Here is a 15129-nt window from a genome sequence, read left to right as displayed (position 1 = left end):
CTTTACTGTTTGAAGAGCTCACTTCTGTTTGTTTTGTTCTAGGATCTTGTGTTGTTCGAGATGCCTCTGGGAGCATAAATGATACAATTATCCATGAGCTGACAAACTGTACTACAGCAGCTTGCAAGCTGAACTTTGATTTCTCCTCCTGTGTAAAACAAGATAGCTGTCGTTATGGACTGATGCACAACTTCCAGGTAAAGAGTAATTTCTAATTCTTGGAAGTGTCAGTTTAATGGTTGCGATGTTTTATGCATTTTGTGCATGATTTAGAAAATAAATGTTGGTGGACTGTTTGACATAATTGTAAGAATAGATTAGAGAATTCTATCATTTTTTTTCTTGTATGCATTGGGTCAAACATTTCAAACGGGACGTTCCTCTTTAATTAAATCTTCTCTACAAGAATGCGAGTTTACAGACAAGCAGTTGTAATCTTTAGATATTTATTATGAAGTTATATTTTAAATCCTGAGCTATATTTATTGTGGATAACAATCAAGATTGTGCTGATATTATACGTCTGTCACTGCTTAATGTCTATCCCCATGCATCCTCAGAGCATGGTGTGGAAAGCTGGGAAATCCTCAAGTTCAAATCTTTGGATGGGATGATGAGCTATCCAAAATAAAGATGGTGGTGATGGAAAGAAATACAATTACACTACTGCAGTGCTCCTCAAAAGTATTGGTTTTTTTCAGTGTACCAGTACCATAACTATAACAGCTGCAATGAGCCAGCAATATCCAGGAAAGAAAGGAACACTTGCAACCAGTTCAAATATGGTACTGGTCCCTGGCACATTAGGACAGAAAATTACTGATCCCCCAACATCAGATAAGTCTGGTTGGTGGCATGTTAGGAAAATGAATACTTGTCTACCACATCAGATCATCTTGAGCAATGCTTTTGATGTAGATGTCTGCTAGCAAGATAATGGATTTAAATCTTTATGTTTACAATCTGTGGTTAATGATGTGTGCATATGGGGATTGGAAATGGTTTGGGAGGCATTGCTTCTTATGCCTGTTTTTACCTACTGTTCAAACACTTCGTAGGCTTTCTGAAACAATACGAAATCTCACAAAAAGATGTTGCCAAAGGCAAAGGTGGCAAGAATGTAACTACCTCAACCCACTTTTATATTGCCTTCAGCACCCTCTCTCCATCGTATTTAATTCTATTAGGTTGTTTTGACTACTTCATCTACATACTAAGTTTGAAGACAAATCAGATACTTTCAGAATTGTATTTTAAAAAATCACAGCCCTTTAGTGTCTTACAATATCTTTGCTTAGTACAATTAGAACTGTGATTCAGTACAGAAATATGCCCTCTTTGGCACAAGTCTGTCCATACGAAGCAGGTGAACACAGCACTGAACGAAACATGCAGAATAATCACAGGATGCCCTAATCCTACACCTATTGATAAACTCTACAAGCTAGTTGGCATTGCCCCCCGATGTGTGATGGGAAGTTGCTGCTAACTGTGAGAGAAATAAGGTTGAACACTGAAAGTCATCCACTGCATGGCTATCAGCCTCCTCCCAGTAGACTCAAATCAAGGAAAAGCTTTAATTCCCCCAACAACAGCAAGAGTATCCCTCTGGACAACTAAATCAGACATCCCAACTGCATGGGCCCCTGCAAGGATCTGCCTCCAGGGGCAAACCAAAAATGGGCAACTTGGAAGTCCTTGAGCAGACTCAGAAGCAGAGTGAGCAGATCAAAAGACAACCTGGCAGAATGGCATTACCTAGAAAAATTCTCCACCTTGTGTGACTGTGGAACAGAACAAACAATTCAGCATCTGTGTGCTTTCTCACAATGCACTGCCTCATATGCAGAGGAAGAATTATTTAAAGCTACAGACAGTGCAGTCGCTGCTGCCCACTTTTAGTCTAAAACTATTTTGTAGATTGTAATCCCTTTATTTTATCAGTTATAAACATTTGTTATGCAATGCTTTTGACACAAAATCTATATATATAAAAATGTTCTGGACTTTTTACCTAGAAGTAGGCAACGAAACTACACAACAACACAACCCACCATCCTTGCCCCTAGGTTCCGACAACAAACTCAAACATTAAAGACGGAACCATGGCCCAAAAAACCCAAAAAACAAGAAAAAGCCATCTGCGCCTGTGCCGACCAGGACGTGGCACTCAGTCCTTACACGCCCCACACCCCTCCTAAACGGTCGCTCGCGGTCGCTCTCCTGTAATCTTTGCCACCATCCTCCATCCAGATTGCCCGAGAACAGAGAGAGGACAGCAAAAGCGTCAGTTTGCTCTCTCAGAGACTCAGGGCCTGTCTACGTGACTGAAGGCTCCGAGGCCGCGACCAGGCCTCGACTAGGCCTACAAACAATTATGACGCGCTGAGGGGAAATTGGGAGGTCTCTTTGGGGGTGAGAAAATAATGGGGGTGTCCTTGAACAGAGTGGAAATGGGGGCCAATGCAGAGGGAAGGGGAAATGGGGGGACTTCGGGGTGAGGAGAAAATAATAATAATAATAATAATAATAATAATAATAATAATAATAATAATAATAATAATAATGAGCCAATGGAGAGGGGAATGGGGGGGGGGGTCTTTGGGGTGACCAGAAAATAACAAAACAACAACAACAACAACAATAATAAAAGAAAATAATAATAATAATAATAATGGAAACAATAGACATTGACAAAATTACGATCTGCCAGCTGCAAAAGGCCACCCTACTGGGATCTGCGCGCATCATCCGAAAATACATCACACAGTCCTAGACACTTGGGAAGTGTTCGACTTGTGATTTTGTGATATGAAATCCAGCATGTCTATCTTGTTTGCTGTGTCATACAATAATAATAATAATAATAATAATAATAATAATAATAATAATAATAATAATAAGGGTAATGGGGGTGCTCTCAAACCAAGGAAATATATTGGGGGGGGGGGATGCCTAAACTCCCATCCACAGTTTAATACAATCCCCATTGAACTGGACTATACGGCAGTCTGGACTCAGATAACCCAGCTCAAAGCAGAGAGTGTGATTTACCTGCCTCGAGATGCTAGGGTCCCTTCCACACAACTGAATGCCATTGCCCATTTCCTATTTTGAACTGGGTTCACTCTGAACCACACTCTTAACAACAGGGGAATTCCAGACATGAAACAATCAGGGCCAGCTAACACCTTCCCATCAAAAGATTCCCCCAGGGAGGAAGCAGCCAGGCTTTGAAGCTGAAAGGCCATTATATCCAAATCATTCTGCCAAATTGGGGCCTTCATACTTGCCTCCCATAGACAAAACAAGTAACGGCCAGAAATATTGTATATTCACGTACTTTAGAAAATAACATATGCTAACTACCGCCAATTCATCAATACTTTATTTCCTCCACCACCACAATTTACCACAGTAATGCGTGGCCGGGCACAGCTAGTAAATAAATAAAATTGTGGGAAGCAGCTAACTGACAGTTCCACTCTTTCACTTGCATGTGCCACAAATTGCAACAGGATCTTACCTCTGCATGTCTCCCCACATGGGATGGGGATGTTAGCTGTTTTCAGGTCAACAAGGGAACAGACTCCTGTCACTTGAAGTGGCTGCTTTCTAGTAATCAAAGATTCACTGTTTAGCACCGTAACAATAGGATTCCAGCTAATATTAAGAAGGACAAAAAAGATGGTGAGAGAACAAAGCAAAATAAAACATGCACTAATTCTTCATGAAGTACGACTGTTCTTTTTCCACATGCTGTAATAGTTTTTATTTAGACAAAGGAATTAGTGTTAACATCATTATTCACTACTGCAGTTAAAAAAAAACTATTGTGTTTCCAGGTGATGAGTATGGTATCAGGATTTGCACCTCTGATATCCGCTGGCATATTTTCTGCCACCCTTTCTTCAGCGTTGGCATCGCTTGTCAGTGCACCTAAAATCTTCCAGGTAAGAAATTTGAGTTCCCATCATGTAAGACTCAAACTTAGTTTTTGAAGTGGACAGCATTTTTCTAAACCTATGCACCTAGGTATATATTCTTTTTATAAAAACAGCTCTGGTTTTCTCGTTATTTAAACTATAATAAGAAAATTGTTCCCTTGGCCTTTTTTTCTGAAGTATTGATAACTGTAGTAATTAATAATGTTCCTTTCAAACTTATGCTGTATTAAAAGTATTCTAACTAGACTCAAAAAGATGTATAAGCACTCATGATTTCTGTAGCAAGATCATATATACACACAAGTTTTTTTTATTGTGTCAGAAGCAAATTGAGAACATACTGCAAGTAGCTTCTGGTATAAGAGAATTGGTCCTCTACAAAGATATTGCCCTGGGGATGCCCGGATGTGTTACCATCCTGTGGTACACACAAGTTAATGTAACACACAAGTAACACACAAATTAATGTAACTAAAGAGTACAACCTTTTAGTTTAGTTTAGCCAGCTTCCCTTATTAAAACCACATTATTCTTTGTAGTCACAGAGGTTGTGAATGGTATTTTTATGTGTACTGAGCCGTCTTATATTGTATTTCTGTATTGTGACACTTTAATTTTCTATATGTCTCTCATTCCTAGGCTTTGTGCAAAGACAATATTTATCCAGGTTTCCTAATGTTTGCTAAAGGCTATGGGAAGAATAATGAACCTCTGCGAGGATATCTTCTGACTTTCCTGATTGCGCTCGGATTCATATTGATCGGTTAGTTAATTCATATGTTGTTGGGAATTTTAGAAAACAGTTTTAAGCTATATTCTAGATGTACAGCTCAGATATAGTGGCTTAACAGTAACACATGCAAATAGCATGTGAATAGAACCAAGGTGACATAAAATTTACTGTGCTTTTATATAAGGGCTTTCTGTACACACTGTTCCCCATATGTGGGACGGGAAAGAATGAACTCTCAAAAGGGGACTGTTATAAGTAAATGGCTCTTATTTACCATACTTTTATTGCACCAATTAAACATCAAATGTGTGTTCCTATCTTTACAGCTGAATTGAATGTAATTGCTCCAATTATCTCCAATTTCTTCTTGGCTTCCTATGCCTTAATAAACTTCTCTGTATTCCATGCTTCGCTAGCAAAATCTCCAGGTATGGATTTAATATTGTTGCTCTTAAAAATATGAGTGAGTGGAATTAAATTTAAGTTCTTTTAATTTAAAATATCCTGCTAGCAAGATTGTAGCTAGAGAATCTGCACTAAAGAACCTGAAACTTAGAAAGAAGCAATGCATGTCATCATGTGATTGGATTCTTATGTGAAAGTGAGAGTTCCTTTATTTACAGTTTAGTACTAGCAGGCTAGTATTTGCTGTCGGGTTGTTCTTGCTGCAAAACAGAACTGGCTAAACATGGGCATACCGTCTGTAATTTCATCATTGCAGCATCTGACCCCTAACATTCTGGTTGGTCTTCCTCCAAAAAAGCTAAAGAATTAAACAAACAGCAATCTATAGATTATTGTTCTGATTTTTCAGTGGGTTATGTCAGGTTGTCAGGTCTGAATGTTGTAACAAGCAAACACGAGTGCAGGAGCAAATATCCAGATATCGCCATTATCTTATCATTGTTGTCAGTAATTCAGAATTGCTTAGTCTGTTACTTTTTGTTGGTGGTTTTTAAGTATATATGTTCAGCCAGAAGGTAGGCAATATTTGTTTGTCCTATGTAAATGCTGCATGATGTATTCATATGCACACTGAAAAGGAAGCTTTCTCTTATGCACCTAATTTCTTTTTGCTTTCCAAATAGGCTGGCGTCCTGCTTTTAAGTACTACAACATGTGGGTGTCATTAGTTGGAGCAATACTTTGCTGTATAGTGATGTTTGTCATTAACTGGTGGGCAGCACTCCTCACATACGTCATTGTTCTAGGACTCTACATTTATGTAACTTACAAGAAGCCAGGTGAGTGCATGTTTGGGAGATACTAATATTATAAGGGGGGGGGGGGTTACAATTAAATTTAATAGGGTATTTAGCTCAGGTTACACATAGGTTTCTGGGGATTTTTTTTCTTAACTCAGGTATTGTTTTACATCAGAAAACTATAACTATTCTTGTTATAATCTAAAACTTTCTGAACAGTACTAACTTTTTAAAATAGGTAACTTGGGAAACAGTACAAGGAGATTTTAAGCTCTAGGAAACCATATGTACTAAATATCAAGAAGGGGCGAGGTTTGTTTTAAGAAACATTGTGACAGCCTAAAAATTGAAAAGGATTAGGAAGTTTATTTAGCTAGTTAATTTTGAACAACAGAATACCATACACAGAGAGCACAATAGTCCAGAACTTGCCACTATCCGAGGTCATCTGAACAAGATAAGAAAATGGTATCTTGTATTTGTAACTTAGCAGACATATTCCCCTACCCCAAATTATTATGGGTCTTTAGACCCATACCGGCTTTCCTGAAGACTTCAAACCACCACAGTTAAATCCATGATAACGAGTGTGGCATATGTGCTTTGGATATTATCAGGTTTCAAGAAAAGTTAAATTGCAGGCTCCAGCTGAGCCAAACTTGGCCCCAGAGGTACACAATGGGATACTAGTAGGTTGCAAAGCTTTGTTTAACCCTGCATGAAGTTCTTCATGAATTCACCCTCATTCTGTTGCTGTTGCCCTCCTAGTACTGAAGGTGAAGGAGGAAGGAACACTGAGGTCGTGGATGTTATTAAAAACCTCTTTGGGACTATTGAAATGTTACAGAGAGCAAAGGTTATTATAATTATTGTGTTTTGTTGTAGTTCAAATATTTACCAGGTCTAGTTCCCAACCATTTTAGTCTTTAACATATACCCTTTCACCTTAAGATTGTATGGTGTGCATCAAATTGTTTGTGTCCACTGGGGCACAGGAGCACAAGTGATGCTTGCATTTTTGGCAAATGATGGAACAAGGAAATATTTGACCTCAGTGTCTTTCAACCCTCCATTCATCATGGCGGTTTTGAGATACACTGAGAGATTTACAGAATGATAAAAAGTCTGGCACCCAAATCTGGTTTACAAATAGGATGGTGGAGGAATAATGAAGAGCACATTCAGGATTAGTTATTTTTGAACTAAAAATAGAAAGACCAAATTCAGCTAGTGTGCTAGACAAAAAGAGAGCAACTTTTTATATTCTTAATCTTTTTAAGTGAATTACCTATTATTGGGTGTCTTTAAAACAGAGGTTGGATAGGCTTGATTGGGTTGTGTATTCATGCATGGTAGGGATTTTGACTGGATAACCCTTATGGTCCCTTCCCATCCTAATGTAAGCATTGAATCCCATACTACAAGTTCAGCCTTACATAGTTAAATTGTAATATAGATTCCTGTTGGAATCTTCCTTACATATGTGTTGTCAAAGGCTTTCATGGCTGGAATCACAGGGTTGTTGTGTGTTTTCCGGGCTGTATAGCCATGTTCCAGAAGTTTTGCCCACATCTATGGCAGGCATCCTCAGAGGTTGTGAGGTAATCTCTGAGAATGTCTGCCATAGATTTGGGTGAAATGTCAGGAGAGAATACTTCTGGAACATGGCTATACAGCCCAGAAAACACACAACAACCCTTCTTTACATAGGCTAACTAACTTTTTTTGTGTGTGATTAAACTATCTTGATTCTAGCACTTTGTGTGAATAAAGTTACAGAATCAGAATTGGCCCTTGGCATAGCACAAAAATATAGGCAACTTGTGCAATTTGCTAACAGTTTATCAGATACCAAATATAGAGGGTCAAATCTAGTGTTAACTAACCAGATTTCGTTGGGTTCAATTAGTTGTGAGCAAGAAGTCCCATTTATTTCAACCCTTAAGTAGGTGTTACATGATTAGGTATCGGAACAAGAGTTTTGTTTGATTTATTTGAGTGCCAGCTCCTACCGATCAAGATTGGTAAATTCATCCAGGGCTTATTTTTTGAAAGGTCATTTGTTGGCATTACTTGACATGACAAACCCAATTTCACCTTTTAAAATTACCTAAAATTACCTATGATGAATTTGAGATCAGTATTTTTTTCAAATGTAACAGAATGTATCTAAGTTCTTAAATACCAACAGGAATAAAGACTAATTGTTTTAAAAGTTAAGTATATGAGGTTTATGAACATTGAAATAACTGGAGCCTTTGTACTTCAATAACTTTACAGATGCATATTATTATTAATGAAGACTTCTTTTCTCTCTCTCAGAAACAAGAGGGTTTTTTTTCACCTTCACTGCCAACTTATAAAAGATCTAAAGAGGAATTCATCCCTCTTGTTAATCCTCTTGGGTCTTAACTAGGCTTGTCTAAATGAATATTTTGAAGCTTGTCAAGATTTCATAGGAAAATTGTATTTTATCCTAAAAGCATTGCATCAGTACATTTCTGGGGGAACCTCTTATCGGGGTTTTTTTTTTTGCCCTCCTTTTTTAAAAGGCATTTCCCCCATTTCAGCATAATAAGACTGGTCTTTTTACAGATGTCAATTGGGGATCTTCAACACAAGCCTTGACTTACCTAAATGCATTGCAGCATGCTGTCCGCCTTACAGGCGTGGAAGATCATGTGAAAAACTTCAGGTGACTTGAAATATACTTTAACAATATTGTTTAGTATTGAAATAAAAGCTAGAGCAGTGATGTACCTTAGCAAATCTCGGAAACATTGTTTTTTGTACAACAACTAGGATCCAGTGTTCACATTGACTGTGGGATTCCTGGTGTAGTAGATCAAGAAAGTAATTTGTCTGAGCTCTCTATTTTCCAGGTATCCATCTCACAACTCCATAGTCACTTTTGCCTATTTACAGTGCCTTTAAAAATGCCTGAAAGTGGGTGATAAGTAATTGGTTAAATAAGCTTTGAAACATGCATGAATCTTGCATCTCATATGTTGTCTCTTTTTGTTCTTTAATTTTGGACCAAGTGTTCTTTTGTTAAAGTAAATGTGGGATCCTCAGATTGTCTTTTTTATTCTCTGCCTGGGATTCAAGATGAACTAAAATACAACAAATTGAAAAATGTTATACAGGTATACAGTATAAGGCAAGGAATGGGGAGCACTTGGAGCGGAATAAAACTTTCAGCAAATGGAGTTTTTTCAGCTGATGAGGAGGAGGGTTAACACAAAAAATAGAGGTGCAGCTACTTGCCATAGCTATTTTGTGGCAAAAATCAGGCATATGCTTGCCTGTGCTTCCGAAGGAATAAAAATCAAAACATCTCAGACTTCTGTTGTCTGCTTCAGCAGCCTCCTTACCTCTTACCTGTAATACTTCTAGAATGACTTCTTCATTCATTTCGCTAGCAGGTTTAGTATTACAAATATCAATACAGTGAATGCAATGCACTATGAAACAAGCCAAAATGAATTGATTTGTCATTTATAACTACAACAACAAAACACACATGTAACTACCATAGATTTCCTAAAATATTAATCTGGAAAGTTAGAAGGCCAGCTGTAGATTCACCAGGTGACATCTGCCTTAGGAAACAGACTTCAGAGCAGAAGCTTGAAAAATTCTATACTGTCCAATAATCATAGCTGTGTTTTCTTGAGCTGACATTATTGAGGTTCAGTACCACGGTGTCCTGATTTTTTATTCACTATCAGACTTTCAGAAAATAATGGTATTGGCTTTCTCTTGCTAATAAATGGACAGTGGATATACCCGCCACTTGAAATGTATGGCCCTAATAATGATTTGTGGAAAATTATTGGAATCTGCAGTTTTTTAAATAACTATTCAAATAATTCACATGGCTATCAGGAATGTGCATATTAACTGCTTTGTTTTGTTTTTTAAAATCTGCAATCAGGCCACAATGCCTTGTAATGAGTGGTCCTCCAAATTCTCGTCCTGCTTTGTTGCATCTGGTCCATGCATTTACTAAAAATGTAGGTCTGATGATCTGTGGTCATGTACATATGGTAAGTCCAAATAATTTCTTACTCTTATAAAATCACTTGACACATTTCTACTGAATACTATTTCCTAACCTCTCATGTCTCTGGGAGGTACTTGGGATTGTGCAAAAACCAAAACATTGTCTTGTGGTGTTTTTTTTTAAAGCTCCATGGTTTAACATAGCATAAGAGTGCCCAAGGATTAGACACAGAGTGGAAACAGGAAAAATGTTAGTCAAATGAATATTAATAAAATCTATTTGAATGAAAATGTGTTTGCCACATGGTAATATCACATTATTTTGTGGTGAACACAAGGATTACGTTGTACGTACACATTTTCTCTCTCTTTATAGAATGGGATGGCCAGGCGCAGAAAGAATGGGTAACATTAGTATATTGACAACATCCTATTCATTTGTTCTCCTGCCTTTCTCCCTGTATAGGACCCAAGGTGCATCACAATGTAATTTAAAACAAAATACAGTTAAAAATAATGTATAATACAATATTTAAAACAGTTGAATATCTATATTAAATATTAATTTTAAACAGCTAAAACAGCAATACTAATAAAAAATACAGCAAATCCTAGTTGACAAAAATTGTTGCAGTGCCCAAACAGCCAAAATCCTAGACAAATAGAAAAATATCCTGCCAGCAGAAAGCAGGGACATGAGAATTAGCTTTACTTTATGTGGGAGGGAATTACACAGGTTAGGAGCAGCTACTGCAAAGGTAGCTTGAAGTATTGAACCTTGCCCACATTTTCTACAGTAAGGAGAATGGAAGAGTAAGATACCTTGAGTCTAATAATTTTGTTGTTGTGTGCTTTCAGGTAGTTTTCAGCCTATGACAACACTAAGGAATTTTCTTGGCAATATTTGTTCAGAGAGGGAATGCCTTTGCTTTTCTCTAGATTCAAGAGAGTGTGTGCCCAAGTTCATTCGGTGGGTTTCCATAGCTCAGTGTACCTTTACTTTATGAATGCCTAGTAGGGTTAGTTTGGATTAATTCATAAAGTAAAAGTATGCTCAGCCATGGGTTCACTTACTGGGTGAACTTGGGCACATTCACTCTCAACTTCAAGAGACATTGAGAGTGCGAAGGCAATCCGCTTTGAACAAGTATATTCAAAAGTATATTCAAACACTGTTCTTCAGAGTCATAGTCCAGTGCTCAAATCATGATAACATGCTAATATTTATCACATGCTCTACTTGAGAGGAACTTCCTAAGTATGCTAATTGCTATGAAAGTAGCTCCTGATAGCAGCATTAAAGGATTTAACAATATTGTAGTTCTGTAATGGTTAATTTGGATAGCTACTGTAGCAACTGTTTTCTGATTGGAGTGATTCAATTAGTTTTTGAATTGAGCATATATTTGTTTTTATTAAGAGTCAGTTGATGTTTTCCAGTTATGAATGTTCAGTTGTCTGTTAGAAACTTGTGTATCTATGTGTGTAACGTTTCCTCTTTTAAAGAGCCCTCGTAGGCAGGCCATGAAAGAATTGACGACAGACATGCCAAAGTACCAGCGGTGGCTTATTAAAAATAAAATGAAAGCATTTTATGCTCCAGTACGTGCAGAAGACTTGAGAGATGGCACACAATACTTAATGCAGGTATTTTGTCACTGTAAAAAGAGGGCCGTTTGTTGCTGTTTAGTTATCTGCTCTCAGAAATGTATTTTCAAGTAGATCATGCTTTTTCCACTTCTAAATTAGAAAGTGTTGCCCATTGTACTGATAGTTTTAAACTAGCATTTACTGCTATGGGATGTTGACCAGATGTGTTAGATTGCAGTTCCCATCATCCTCTCCAAGGATGACTCATAACAATGCTGGATGGGGATGATAGGATGAATACGTCAACAAATCTGCACTGCATCAAGTTTCCAAAGACTATTTTACACAAATACAGGTTATTCTCCAGTTAACAAAGTAGATGTGTTCTGGATCATTACTTCTTGAAAAGGAAATTTGATACCAGAGGCAGACATATGGAAAGAATAGAGCTAGAGTCACTACAAAAAAGTAGAGTAGCATGTTTCAGTAAACCTTTTATTCAAAATGTAGAATAAAAAACACAAATTGAACAGAGGAAGGAAATTTCTATTTTTCATGTAGTTGAAGCTTTTTTTCTTTTTTTAAAAACAAAACAAACATCATATGCTTTGGTATAACATCCCAAAATTGTAAGTGTATTTTTAATTTAATATTTTTCTTTATTTTTTTCTGTTTTGTTAGGCTGCAGGCTTGGGTCGAATGAGACCAAACACACTTGTGCTTGGATTTAAGAAAGATTGGCAGACAGCTGACATGAATGAAGTTGACACCTACATCAATTTACTACAGTGAGTAGAGAAGCCTGTTTGTTAGCTGTGGGTATGCAGTTCTGTTCGTTTTAGCACATGCATTTTCTGTATGAATTTATCTCAGTAAATGCTGCGTCAGTTACTCTCAGAAAACTATAAGCAACTTTCCCTACTAGTTAAATATGATAAATGATATTATTCTAGTACTTTTGATGCCCCTTTTACGTTAGTATCCAAATGACAACTGTATAAAATATAAACTTATATCTTTTGGATGGTATAATTTCAGCATATATTAGCATTCTAAGCTGTGTCTCCCAATTCAAAATATTTATTGCTCTTAGCTATAGGCCTTTACAAACAAATAATGCAACAGGATAGAATACAATAAGTACATAATATATATGTAAAAGGTATTAAAGAAATTTTAAACACATCTTGTATCTAAACACTTCATAAAATTTTGCAAATTGAGACATGGAACTTTCTTGTCTGGTGTCAGCCACTTTAAACCAGGTTGTTCTAATTTCCTTAACTGTCACTGCAAACAGTGTATAAACATAGGATATACAAGGGGTCCCCAAAGAAAGGCCTGCAAGCCGGATGCAGCCTTCCAAGGTCCTTTACCTGGCCCCTGCCCTAAACTTTAGACTTAGGATCACCCGAAGTCTGAAATGGCATTAAGACACACAACAATAACAATCCTAATTAACTTGACCATTTCATCAGTGAAAAGTAGGCCCACACTTCCCATTGAAATACTGGTGCTTATGTTGGTTAAAATTATCCTTTATTTTAGATATTGTATTGTTCTATCATGTTTTTGCACTACATGTAAGATATGTGCAGTGCGCATAGGAATTTGTTTTTTCAAACTATAGTACCTCCCCCCCCCCCCCCCGGGGCCAACAATTTGAGGGACCGTCAAATCGGCCCTGAGGACCTCTGAGATACTACACATTTGAGGGTTGAAGTACTACAGATACTACACATTTTAGGGTTGAGGTGCAGGATCCAAATGAAAGTGGGAAAACTGCAAATATCTTTGGATCCTCCCAAGCCTTAATTCATAATATTCCTGACTATATTTAAGATACATAAAAAGTCCAGTACACATATTTTATGCATATATGTATGTCTGTGTATATATAAGTTTTCTTTACATATAGTTTACAGGTGTCTGTTTTTCTCCAAAATTATTCCCATTCAGTTATTGATGGCAAATTGCATTAAGATGCTTTTGAGCATGAAACAGCTAAATTTAACTGACATCTCTTTCAAATGTATATGATTGAGGGACAAGTGAACTACATCACCTGCATAGATCAAAACTGGAAGTTTGTTCGATCAAAGAGCAGTAGGGAAATTGTGTTTTAGTATTGCTAGCATCTACCTATTAAGCATGCTACAAATGATGAAACTGTTTCACAGGAAGGAAGAAAACTTTTTAGAAAGGGGCAAAGATATGATCAGAATACACACAGAAAAATACAACCGTTTTTGCTGATTTCAGAAGCTAAAATGACCTTCAGGGCCAGCTTTCTCCCTGATTTTATTCCCCATCTTGCATGCCTGTGCCACCTTATTAATAATATTATTTAACTCTTGGCTGTTTGTAGGTTTTCCCAAAACATATTTATTCTATTACAGTGATGCCTTTGACATTCAGTATGGAGTGGTTGTAATACGTCTGAGGGAAGGTCTGGATATTTCTCATCTGCAGGGACAAGGTAATTCTGAAGATAATATGAGTTAGGACAAAATCAGAACTACTGAAACATACTGCTGATAAAGCCGTATTTCTTCCTTGAGCATTTAAGCTCCCCCCCCCCCCCCCCCATTTTTATCTTTTTAATTGGAGGCTATATATGCAGCTGTGTATCTGCAAACTAAAAAGGATGTGTACCAAATGCTTATGATCTTGAATTGATATAGGGATTAAAGTAAACTGTGTGCTCAAAATAGGTATGTGGCTTAAATCAAGGCTGTATATTCAAGTCCCTGTAATAGTAATTCATTCATGTACTTTGAAGTATTTGCACTGGCTATTAGTATACTTCTGTGTTTGATTTGAAGTTCTGTTATTAACCATTTCAGTTTTAGATTAGGTGGCACTCCTTGACCTTGCCAATAAATAGGTCATATGTTGAAGTTGTGCACTTCCATTTGCCAGTGCATGAGATAGAACTTTAGTGGTGGTTGCCCTGCAGTTGTGGAAGTGTCTTCTGGTTAATATTTACTTAATTTCTTTGGTTCTGGTATTCAGGATGCTTTTAGTAACTTGCTTTTCTTCTGTCTGATGTGAAATAGACTTGTAATGTCATCCACACACTAGTTTACATTTTATCCCATGTAAGTGTTACCATAAAGCAGGGCTTTGCTGTTATAGATAAGCAAGCATATGTTACACCATGAGTGATACTTGACATTAAGTACAACTACTCCCTTCAGTTACAATGTCTCCTTTTGTTCAGATTTATTACTTCACTGATTGCACTTTCTTTTTGGTGTTCTATTTTTGGAGTTCTATGTTCAAGAATTTAATTAACAGAACTATAAGTTGATTTCAGTTCTTTATTGAAGAATTTCTATTACTGTATATACTGAAATATAAGCCGCGTTTTCAGTCCTTTTTAAGGCTGAAAAAGCCCCCTTTGGCTTATACTCAAGTGAGTATCCTGACAGGAAGACGGGCTGAAAGAAGCCCTTCTTTCAGCCCCACACCTTTCTGCCAGGACCCTCACCTCTCCGCACAGCAACCTAGCTGGGTCACTGTGCTGAGAGGGGAGGCAAGGGTGCGCTCTTTTACCAAGAGAGGAGGAGAGGAAGGTGTGCGCCCTTTCCACACAGCAGCCCAGCTGGAAAAGAGAGGAGAGGAAAGAGAGGAGAGCTGGGTTGCT

The 15129-nt window shown here is 37.4% G+C and overlaps 1 protein-coding gene across 2 annotated transcripts in view; it reads left to right on the top strand.

The window, feature by feature from the left end:
• The window catches only part of slc12a2 (solute carrier family 12 member 2), a 70068-nt gene that overhangs the window by 38687 nt on the left and 16252 nt on the right, over positions 1–15129 (top strand). For both annotated transcript variants that reach the window (XM_008103110.3, XM_003216420.4), the window contains exons 10-19: positions 43–197; positions 3846–3953; positions 4587–4710; positions 5007–5108; positions 5769–5924; positions 8481–8580; positions 9823–9934; positions 11397–11537; positions 12162–12268; positions 13880–13959. In XM_008103110.3, coding sequence (XP_008101317.2) covers positions 43–197; positions 3846–3953; positions 4587–4710; positions 5007–5108; positions 5769–5924; positions 8481–8580; positions 9823–9934; positions 11397–11537; positions 12162–12268; positions 13880–13959 — 1185 coding nt within the window. The remainder of the gene's footprint in view (positions 1–42; positions 198–3845; positions 3954–4586; positions 4711–5006; positions 5109–5768; positions 5925–8480; positions 8581–9822; positions 9935–11396; positions 11538–12161; positions 12269–13879; positions 13960–15129) is intronic.

This window comes from Anolis carolinensis, chromosome 2, assembly GCF_035594765.1.
Source record: "Anolis carolinensis isolate JA03-04 chromosome 2, rAnoCar3.1.pri, whole genome shotgun sequence".
Taxonomy (NCBI): Eukaryota; Metazoa; Chordata; class Lepidosauria; order Squamata; family Dactyloidae; genus Anolis; species Anolis carolinensis.
The sequence above is the reverse complement of the archived record's forward strand: the minus strand, read 5'-3'. Positions and strand labels throughout refer to the sequence as shown.